This window comes from Manis pentadactyla, chromosome Y (assembly GCF_030020395.1).
Source record: "Manis pentadactyla isolate mManPen7 chromosome Y, mManPen7.hap1, whole genome shotgun sequence".
In the NCBI taxonomy this organism is placed as follows: Eukaryota; Metazoa; Chordata; class Mammalia; order Pholidota; family Manidae; genus Manis; species Manis pentadactyla.
This window is the reverse complement of record NC_080039.1, coordinates 26,123,117-26,135,187: the sequence shown is the minus strand read 5'-3', so window position 1 is coordinate 26,135,187 and position 12,071 is coordinate 26,123,117. Positions and strand designations below refer to the sequence as shown.

Sequence of the window (12,071 nt, the reverse complement as noted above, 5' to 3'; positions counted from 1 at the left end):
GAGAGAAGTACGTACAAACTTCAGGCTTATTTATTTTGGCTGCTCAAGCTAGAGAAAATTAATCAAGTTTTATGCCTATCCTGCCTTCCCTATCTAACTGTCTGGCTAAGAAGGAATCTTGGATTCCAATTGGTAGTACTGAAATGGGAATAATTATAGCACCTGATACTTAGCTGTAAGACCAGAGTATACAGAATGGGTAAAAATAAGAGTAACAGGATATAATTAGATCACTAGGAGTATCTGAAGAGTTGCTAATATTATCACTACATTTCTTTAACGTTTATATGGGTACGTGTGTGTTAGTAAAGAAGTGAGGATTTTTGTAAGTAACTTATTACTCAACTATACCGTACCACAACCACTAAAGGTACAAGCTCATACACAGAATCCACTGTTCTAGCCAAATACTGAGGATTACAAATATTTATAATATGTTTAAACAATTTCAGATTCTGAGAACTGGTGAGAATATTTAGTGACTACTAATCTAGTGATTTTTACTACGTTTCTGTGAACAACGGAAAACATTAATTCAGGGTTATTAGAAGTGATTACAACATTATGAAAGATCAGACTTTGGCAGAATTAACAACAGGAGAATTAGCATCCAGTTTTCTTGAAAGGCAGTTAAAAGTTGTGGCAGTAAGAAAGCAAAGGTTCAAAGAGAGTTGTGCATGTCCAAAAGAGTAGCAACAAATACAGGTAAAAGCAGACAGACTTTCCAGATATGGGAAAATAAAAAAAAAAATCAATCCAATGAAATAAACAGAGACACAGCCTTATACAGTGCCTTGAAAAGCTGGCCTAAACTTTATATTGTGTGAGATCTGGAAGGCCACGGTGGACACATAAATGAATACAAGTCATAAAACTAATTCAATTCCATTTCTTGGTCCTCTTAAAAATAAACATACTGTCATTCTGATGTAATTAAAACATGGAAGGACGACCGTGTTCATTCGTAATAATTCATTTTAGGTTATAATACATACCTTTAACATACAGCCGCATGCTATTCATGTATGCTGCAAGGTTTTCTGCCACCAGAGCAACTAAGGTATGACTGTGCTGAAGTTGACTGATTAAATCATGACGATAAAATGCACGAGGACTTTGCTGAGTCTTACTAAAATGAGAACAGCCGAACAGTTTAATTAGGCCAGTGAACACTGTTATGACTAAGAGTTTACAGACTATATTCTACCTAGTACTTTACAAATTTAAAAGGTTTTACATTCATAATACAAGCTGAATAATCCTCCTTTTAATAAAATACCAAGCAACTTAAAAGAATGTCTCAAAACAAATATTTATTCCAATATTATCCATTATACTCATACTGTACTAGTATCAAAGCACATACGCAAGTTTACTTCATCAAGGATATTAATCATTAAAGGTTCACTCTGGAACACTGAGGCCAATTTTGCCGTGGAGGGCACTTGAAAGATATCTAGGCTCCCTTCCCGTTTGCCATTTTCAGTAATGTAACAAATCAAAACTCATGTCATTATTAGTTTACTGGTTATCAAATCACCAGCCTTGGAAGACCATATACAGTATTTCCTGTACAAGTGCAAGCGGAAAGTTGATGAGTTTGAGATATGACAAAACATATGTAGTGGGTCAAGCATAATGAAAATACATCCTTCACAAAAAGGTATTAACAGATTATTACAGGAGTTTTCCCAGTATTTATCTCCATGCAATTTCCCAATTTCATGAACTCTTTCCAGCACTAGAAAAAAAGAAGCATAATTCAACATGACAAAACCATTAACGGTGACACTGTGTAATTTTGTTAAACAGGAATTCTGTTTACATGTATGACCATATCAATCTAGAGCTGTAAAGAATCTTGGCAACAGTTTAATTGTCTTAGACACAAGAAAAATGTTTCTACAAGGTTAGAGAGTCTTTCTAAGATTACACCCAGTCAGACAAAACTGGGGTTCATTAACTCATAATTACATTTTGGATACTCTTATACTAACACCAAGTTTTTTCTTTGAATGTCATGAGTTCCAAAGATATCACAAGATTATAAAAGCATAAATTATTACAATAACCACCATTTAGCATAAAGACCAAATAAATCACATTAAGGTGTTCAAGAAAAAAACAGCTAAACAAAAAGTAAAATATGTCATTAAAGTTTTACCGTCTTTCATTATTTTTGTTATAGTCTTATCTTAAAAAATTAACTTTTAAATTGAAATAAAGGTTATCACCCCTCTTCCCTAGTATGAAATTAAAGTTAATAAAAAATGTTGAGAAATACAAGAAGAGTAGACCAATTAAAGAATAATAAGGGACTGTGTGAAATACTTTCATGTGGGCTAAGAATGCGTACTGGGCCAAGGAAAGAAAACTGGGAGAAATGTTAATATGAAATGAGGAGTCGAGATGAATACAACCCATACAAAAACAACGTATGGCATTAACTGCTGGAAGTTCAAGACAATTTGAATGAAGAGTCCACGGCGAAATCTTGACTCTGATACTGAATTGTTATGTAACCTGAGTATGTCACTTTTGTGGCATAAAATACAAAAATGAACACAATCAAGAACTGTTGTTTTGTTTCAAACCTTCATTAAGTTTCTTGTTTTCCTACACTTGCTTCCTTAAAATTTGTTTTCACTAATATCTGTTTCAACAGAACATAAAAATTCAGAAAATTTTCTGTATGAAAAGTCTTACCTCAAATTTTTAGGGGCTTCACCAAATAAACTACAAATTTCTCGTATTTGTTTCAGTGCGGGTATCACCCACTTGTCATTTGTGCAAAGTTCTTCTATGAAGCGATCTATCCACTGCAACTTCTGTGTGTCTCGATCCTTATACAACAAACAAAAAGTTATGATTATATGGACCAGTATTTAACATAACTCTAATTTCAAATTACTCTGAGAGTTACAAAGTAGAAAAACCTCTCGGCTAAGCATCACAAAAATTATGATGTTGGTTCCAACAGAACGCTTTAAGTATGTTCTTATTTTGAAACTTTCACTCAACTTCCACAATGTAAAACACTACTATACAAATTCAGTGATCCATGAATTCAGAAATCTATCTACCAAAACATAAATCCAAAGAATTTAGGCACATTAACAAGAAATTTGATTTTGAAAACAAATCGTAAAATGTGGATATATCATTTTTACTCATAAAACTGAGCAAAAACATGTATATTGGCGTTAGCCTGTTTTCCTAAAAAGAACAAAGATCAATGAAATGTGTATTTCATCAATAAAGTCACAGTATAATTTTGCAAGGAAAAAAATCATTAAAATAAAAACAAACCAATATACAAACAATGTTAGAGAAAATAAGTGTAAGTAATCACCTAAAGAAAAACTAAGAATATTAAAAGACTAAGTTCATTTCTAATATTCTGCCATGGTTTATTTACCTCCTTCCAGATTTTTACCTAAGATCACTAGTAATCAGAAATTCAGATTTCAGTACCTAACAAAATTTTAACTGTAATGATTCTGTTTTTGTGCATACATGCGTGGGGGAAAAGACAGTTCTGTATGTTCATTTAACACCTTCCCTGGAAGAATATTTTACAAACACTTGTACGTCTGTTTTTAGAAACAAAATAAGGTCCATACTATAAGTGTTTTCATTAAATACTATGGACATCAATAGTCATTTTAATGGCCACAATATATACTACAGAGTACAATTCATGATTTTAGGTGGTTTCCATTTTTCACTGTATGAACAGTAAAGAATGTCTACGTCCACAAATATTGTGGTGTCTTCACACCATTTCCCAGAGAAAAACATCTGGATGTGAAAATACTGAGTGGAGTTGAATTCTGCACATCTTTATGAATTTAAAAATATTTATACATGAATATTAAATTTGTCATGGCTCTTAAAAGCATCTTGGGCTTGATAGCAAAGAGAACGATGTATTTATTGGTTTTCCGTAACAAAGACGAATGAAGGCTGAAGATGAAAAAAGCAAAACACTTTTATTAAATTCCATGAAACCCAGTACTTAATAATGGGGCAATGTGGAAGGCACCGTGTTAAGGCAATGATACGAATAAGAAATGTAAGGAGGAAGTAACAGTTCAGGGTTTATACCAAGTATTTTGCTTTGATTCACATTCATAAACAGTGTAAATCAAGTACAGTGTTAACACTATCATCTGATAAAACGATTGAATTTTTTTCCTTCGAAAAATTTGAAACTCTACATGAATTATTGCAAATAATACAATGTATTGCTGACAACTATGAAGCTCCCTGTTTTTAATCTATCTGTAAAGGACAAGTTGGTAAATTTTAGTTTGTATCTTCAGAACTGAAATAAATTTGTTTATATCAACAGGACTTACTGGCCCACAAACTGTAAGTGACATCTTAAGGGATTTTAATATGCCAGGTAAAGCTATTCTTTGAGTTTATTCACCTATGTCTATGTCTATATGTGCGTGTGTACGTATGACATATTTCTGATTAAGTCATTCAGTTCAGGAAATACTTCTGAACCCTCACAACTATCCGGTTTTCAAAACCCGAGAACTGTATCTTGACCATGATTAAATTCAAGTCCAACTGAAAGCAGAGAACTCTGCCCAGTCGTTTTTTTTTTAAGGGAACATATCATCTTTACTAAATTATTTAAACCACCTGTTAGTAGGATGGAAAACCACAGATAGAAATCCAGGAGAAAGTCAAAGAATGTAAGTAAAATTAGTATAAAAACACATAAAATCAGCAAAAAAAAAAAAAAAAAGGCATAAAGCTGTTGTGATTTGCCCATAGGGAAAAAGCTCTATTTGGAGTTCCGTTAATTTTATGGACTTCTTTTCAGCCATAATCTACCTTACCTCCAAAGTCACTACTGACTACCACTTCATGATTCTAGTTCACCATCGTACATTTAAAACAACTTATACAGTTGTTTTATCTACACAGATCCTTTTAGCAAAGTGATACACACTTAGTGAATGATAAGAAAACTTACTGAAAAAGTGAGAGGAAGCCAGACGTTTATGATAAATGTTAATTCTTCAAAATTATTTTAGGAACAAAATTAATGGCACTATCCTCTCAACAAGAAGTCATCCTAATTGGGAGGGAAGAAAGTCAGAAAAAAAATGAGCAAAGAAAACACTCCCATACCTGGGAAGAACTATCATCTAGTATTTTTATGTGGGCACTAAGAGCAAGGTCCATGATGTCTAGAGGCACATCATCACTGTGGGCCAGATTCCAAAGAAGGTTCAACACCTTCTGTGCCAACATGTCATCTTCACCGTGCTCTGCAAGACGACTTATCAGCTCAAGTAGCTTTTCACGTTGCTTTTTACTTGCATTTATCCAACTTGCCTAGAAGAAAATACTTGAATTACATAAATACCAAATTCATGCATATATTTATATCAACACTGCTTTAATTACATGGCTTTCAATAAAGTATACTGAATTCATAACATCCAAAAACAAATTAAGTGTATAACTGAACACTACCCAAGTCTCTTCAGGACAGTACTCATGGGACAGAAGGATCGAACTTCCAGGAAAAAAAAGAAGATCTCTATTTACAACTTAAACTCTTATAACTACTAACTTCAAAACTGCACATTGAAAGGATGAAAAAGAATACCTGATACAAAATGTTTAGGAGTCTTAAAATTCAGCAACAAAAAACATAAACCGATTGATAAACACAACCAGGCAGAGGACTTAACAGACATTTCTCCAAAGATACACAAAAGGCTCATAAGCAGATGAAAAGACGCTTAAAATCACTGATCATTAGGGAAATGCAAATCAAACTTACAATGAGATATTACCTTACACCCATCAGCCGGGCTACTATTAAAGAAAACAAACAGAAAACAAGTGTTTTCAATGATGTGGAGGAAATAGAACTCTTGGCCACTGTTGGTGGGAATGTAAAATGGCAGTGGTATAGAAGACAGTATAGTTCCCCAAAAAATTAGAAACTATTATGTTATGACCCAGCAATTCCAAATCTGTGTAAACAACCAAAAGTATGGAAAGCAGGGTCTCAAGGAAACATCTTTACACCAGTGTTGAACAGCAGGATTTTTTATGCACAGCGACTAAAACATGGTATCCATCAAGAGAATATTGGATATGCAAAATGTGGCATATCCATAAATTGAATATTAATCACTTTGAATGGGAGGAAATTCTCGTATGTGCTACAAACATGGGTCAAACTTGTGGACATCATGCTCAGTGAAATAAGCCATCCACAAAAATAAATACTGTGTAATTCTACTTACATGAGGTACTTATTACAGAAGTCAAAATCATATAGTCAAACCAGAGGGCTGTCAAAGCATAGTGAGAGTGAAATTGGTGCATTAACATTAATTTAATGAATAAAATAATCAGTTTAACTGGATGAAAAGAGCCACAGAGATGGATGGTGGTAATGGTTGCGTAACACTATGAACGTATTTACAGCATTATGAACATATTTACAAATGAACTGTACATTAAATGTTTAAGATGGTGAAGTTTATGGCATATGTATTTTACAATAAAAATAAACTGGGAAAAGTTTGTGTTGAGAAACAGGGTGGACCCATAAAGCAATAGGCCTTTTAAACTTTTATTTATTTTGGAATCATTAATGCACAGTTACATGAGCAACAGTGTGGTTGCTAGACTCCCCCTATTATTAAGTCCCCAGCACATACCCCATGACAGTCACTGTCCATCAGTGCAGTAAGACGCTACAGAATCATTACTTGTCTTTGCGTTATACTGCCTTCCCCGTGTCCCTTCCGAATTAAATTATGCATGCTAATCGTAATGCCCTCTTTTTCCCCCTTATCCTTTCCTTCCCACCCATCCTCCTGTCTCTTTCCCTTTGGCAACTGTTAGTTCATTACTGGGTTCTGTGAGCCTGCTGCTGTTTTGTTACTTCAATTTTTTCTTTGTTCTTATACTCCACAGATGAGTGAAACCATTTGGTACTTGTCTTTCTCCGCCTGGCTTTTTTCACTGAGCATAATACCCTCTAGCTCCATCCATCTTGTTGAAATGGTAGGATTTGTTTTCTTCTTATGGCTGAATAATATTCTATTGTGTGTATATGTACCACATCTTCTTTATCCATTTATCTACTGATGGACACGTAGGGGTTGCCTCCATTTCTTGGCTATTGTAAATAGTGCTGCGATAAACATAGGGGTGCATCTCTCTTTTTCAAACTGCACTGCGGCATTCTTAGGGTAAGTGCCTAGGAGTGGAATTCATGGTCAAATGGTTATTTCTATATTGAGTTTTTGGAGGAACCACCATATATACTGCTTTCCACAATGGCTGAACTAATTTACATTACCACCAGCAGTGTAGCAGGGTAACCCTTTGTTTGCATTCTTGCCAGCATTTGTTGTTCCTAGTCTTTTCTGTGTTGGCCATCCTAACTGGTGTGAAGTGGTATCTCATTGTGGTTTTAATTTGCATTTCTCTGATTATTAGCCATGTGGAGCATATTTTCATGTGCCTGTTGGCCACCTGAATTTCTTCTTTGGAGAAGTTTCTGTTCAGATCCTCTGCCTACATTTTTTTTGGTATCATTAATGTACAATTACTTGAACAACATTATGGTTACTAGACTCCCTCTATTATCAAGGCCCCCCCACATTCCCCATTACGGTCACTGTCCATGAGCATAGTAAGATGCTATAGCGTCATTACTTGTCTTCTCTGTATGTACTGTCTGCCTTTTATGTGTCCCCTCCTGCTACACTATGTATGCTAATTGTAATGCTCCCCCTGATCCATCCCTTCCCATCCATCCTCCCCATTCCCTCTCCCTTTGGTAACTGTTAGTCCATTCTTGCTTCTGCCCATTTTTAAATTGGATTATTTGTTTTTTGTTTGCTGAGTTGTGTGAGCTGTTTACATCATTTGGATGTCAACTCCTTATTGGATACATCATTTATGAATATATTCTTCCATACTCTAGAATGTCTTCTTGTTCTACTGATGGTATCCTTTGCTGTACAGAAGCTTTTCAGCTTGATATAGTCCCACTTGTTCATTTTTGCTTTTGTTTCCCTTGCCTGGAGAGACATGTTCATGAACTTTTTAAACTTTTTTAACAAAAGCGAACATGAAGAAAAGAAGTTTGAAAAATTCTAAATTGTTGACCAAGAATAATCTTTAAAATGACCCCCCCCAGAAAAAAAATACTTTTGTGTTGGAGAAAACAAAATATTCTCCCACTAAACACAACTTAAAAATCTGGGAATTATACATAAACAAATATAATCTGTAAACCAGAGAAAAGCAAGCAGAATAGTTAGGACTTCAAAATCTGAGGAACAAGGTCGTTGACTTCCCTGGATTTTCTTTTGTTTCAAATACCATGGTCTTGAAGTTGGAAGAAGCCAGCAATATGGAAACACTGATGCATGCAGATGATGTAAGAGCCCCCCACCGCCACTGGCACCTCCCCGCCACAAGACACCTGTATAGTCAAAGAACCAAGAAAGGGGCAACACGGTATGATAGAAAACAAATATCCTATCCCGACAAATGATACAGAAAAAATTATGACCATTACCCACCTACACCACAAAAAGTTGAGTGGGGAACCTACACTTCATAAGACTTTAAACAAAGTATCCCAACACCTGAGTGATAAAAGAGAAGCCCAAGTAGGGAGAATTTCTTCTGCCAGCCAAAAGTAACAAGAAGCCCTTACTTTTGAGTGATGTCAAAGAAGGCCTGGTGGACAGTCAGGACATTTACTGTGGCTCAGCAGTAATAAGAACACCCCCACCATGGAACACACAGGGAGTCTGAACTTCCTTCTGGCCCAGGAGCAAGGAATGGTCGACCTAAGAAACAGGGAGGATGAGAGAGGAACTCAGAGCTCTATCTGACAGACAGTAACAAAAGGGAATTTCTCCTCTTCCCCTGCCTTGGTGGTATCAGAAAAAAAAAACAGTTAAAACAGAAGGTTTAAATGTCCTCGTAGTCTCATTAGAGGAAAAAAAACTTTCACTTTCGGTTCTAAGTTACTCAACATAACAAGAATCAGGAAGATGTTAAACTGAATGAAAAAAAGGTGAATGACACATGTTAAAGTGAAGTGACAAGATGTTACAATTATTAAAGATGTTAAAGCAGCCATACAAATTCTGCAAGGCCATCGAGAAAAAAAACAAAACATAACGGAAATTTAAAAAATGGATACTTAACTCAGGATGGGTGGACTATAAAGATGAAATGAATAACAGAGGACACAGAAGACCAAAAATAAGCTTAAGCCCTCACAATTCATCCATCACTAGGAAGTACACATGGTCTACGGCAAAGATTAACAGAGGTTCTTTATTTTGTAAAATGAAAAGATTCTGAGGCAAGCTCAAAGTAAAAGATTGGAAAAAGATACTTAAATATTAAAGGAGAGCAGGAGTGGCTATATCAGTATCAAACATGTTTTAGAGTAAAAAAATTATCAAGAGAATGCACGGGACACGTATCTATTGGAAATGGGTCAGTGCACCAATAAGACATGGCAAACCTAAATGTGTAATTACCAAATATGTGTATGATGCAAAATATGTGAAGCAAAACCTGACATAATTCAAAGGAAATGACAGGCAAATTCATAATGAGAGGCAGAAAATTAACTTCCCTTTCTAAGTGACTGACACAACTACTAGACAGAATATCAGCAAAAATACTTGAGAACTAAAAAACCCATCCACCAACAGGATTTACTTGACATATACAGAAACACTGCACTCATCCATAGTAGAATACAACTTCTTTTCAAAGTACCCACAGAAAACATACCAAGACAGATGATATCCTGGGTGATAAAACAAACACTAACAAACTTAACAGAATGGAAGTAAAACTGTGTCTCCATCCACACTGGAATCAAACTATAACTCAATAAACGAAAAGATGACAGAAAAATATTCTAATACTTGAAACTAACATAGTTCTGTGTTGTTCAAGAGATGCCTTAATAGAGTTTAAAAACATAATAAACTATAAGTGAAAATCAAATGCAGCAAAATTTACATAAAATATATGCAATTATGAAAGCAGTGGCAAGGGGGAAACATATAGAATTAAATCCATATATGAGAACACAGGAAATGCTTAAATGAATAATCAAAGCCACTTTAAGAACACTGGAAAAGAACAAAATAAAACCTGAAACAAGAAGTAGGAAGGAAATGTAAAAGAGGAGAACAAAAACGAATAGAGTTGAAAATAAAAATTGAGAAAACTAATGAAATAAAGACTTGGTTCTCTGAAAGGATCAATAATCTGACAAACTTCTAGCATGGTGAACAAAGGTAAAAAACAAAGTAAAAAACAGAGATAACACAAGTAACAAAATCAAGAATGAAACAAGAGATATGCCCCTATAGACTGTGGCAGATATGGTAAGATAATAGGGAGTGAGTGCTGGAAAGAACCCAACAACTGTAACTGTCAATTTACATGAAATCAATCACATCACTGGAAAACACAGTTATGACATATCAACCAATACAAGACAACTGTAGAACTAGCACTACTAAGGAAATTAAATGCATGATTTTAAAACTCCCGGAAACAAAATCACCAGTAACAGGTAGCTCTACTGAAAAATTCTACTTGACACTTAAAGAAGTAACACTGTTGCTCATAATTTCTCCCAGAAATGTAAGAGGAAAAAAACACTTCTTCACTTAAACACAAAAAAAGAAAACTACAGACTGTGCCTCTCATGAATACACATGTAAAAGTCCATAACAAAATGTTAGTAAACAGAACTCAACATCATATAAAAATAATGCAGCATGACCAAGAGTGGCTTATTCCAGGGATGCAATACTGATTCCGTAATTGAAAAACAATTAGTACAATCCACTGCATTAGCAGCGAAAATAAAAAAATGATACAATCACTTCTATCAATGTAGAAAAAAGAAATCTGACAAAACCGCTCATGACAAAAACTCTCATAAAATACAAATGGATGGGAACTTCCTCAATCTGATGAAAGGCATCCATAAAAAAAATACAGCTAACATTATTTTCAATAGTGAAACACCAATGCTTTCAATCTCCCTAAGACAAAAAAGACGTCTGCTTTACCTACTTCCCTTTAACATTGTACAGGACCCACGTGGTATGGAGACAGACGTATGAAACAAAACAAAGAACCCAGAAATAGTTCCATACAAACACGCTCAGTTAACATTTGACAAAGGTGCACAGGTAAATAAACACAGGTGCAATGAAAGCTTTTCACTAAATGGTACTATAACAACTACAGATACATAGGGGACTAACAAAATGAACTGCAACCTAAGTCTTACATATAAACAAAACCAGTTCATAATCAATCATATTAAACTGTAAAACGGCAATACTTTCAGGAAAAACAACATAGGGGAAATTCTTTGGTATTTACAGGAAGGCTGTAAATTCTTAGTTGTGACACCAGAAGTGTGATCCTCTAACATAACGTAAGGGGATATAAATTAAACTTCCTTAAAATTAAGAACTTTTGCTGGAAAAAGATCTTGAGGATGAAAACACAACCTAAGGACTGCGAAAAAATATTTGCATACCAGGTATCTAATGAACAACTAGGCCTTGGAATAGAATAAGACCTCTGTAAATTCAACAGTGAGTAAAGAAGCAACCCAATTAGAAAACAGGAAAATGACATGCAGAAGTATTTCACTAAAGATTCAGCACACAGTAAGGAAGTATTTTAACATACTGGCCGTTAAGGAAATATAATTTAACTATGACATTTCTAACTCATCTATGAGAATAAAGAAAAAAAGGGCGACAACCTCAAATTCTCAGAAAGATGTGGAGAAAATGGATCATTCATAATATGGGTGCGATATTATAGCTACTCTGCTGAACAGTTTGACAGTTTCTTAAAAATCTAAATATGCCCTCAATAAATTACTCACAAATTAAATCCACCAACACAGAAGAGGATTATGCATCACAACAAGTAAGATTTATTCCAGAAGTGTAACACTTTGAATATACAAAGATCAATGTAAACATAGGACAAAGACA

At 34.7% G+C, this 12,071-nt stretch overlaps 1 protein-coding gene across 2 annotated transcripts in view; it reads right to left on the bottom strand.

The window, feature by feature from the left end:
- LOC130682133 (probable ubiquitin carboxyl-terminal hydrolase FAF-X) overlaps window positions 1-12,071 on the bottom strand; it is a 164,592-nt gene that overhangs the window by 113,298 nt on the left and 39,223 nt on the right. The window contains exons 11-13 of one of the 2 annotated variants that reach the window (XM_057496276.1): window positions 5,152-5,358; window positions 2,707-2,843; window positions 996-1,129 (exon numbers count right to left, since the gene is read on the bottom strand). In XM_057496276.1, the coding sequence (XP_057352259.1) occupies window positions 996-1,129; window positions 2,707-2,843; window positions 5,152-5,358 (478 nt within the window). Of the gene's footprint in view, window positions 1-995; window positions 1,146-2,706; window positions 2,844-5,151; window positions 5,359-12,071 lie in introns of both variants that reach the window. The other variant, XM_057496275.1, reaches the window with a different exon arrangement.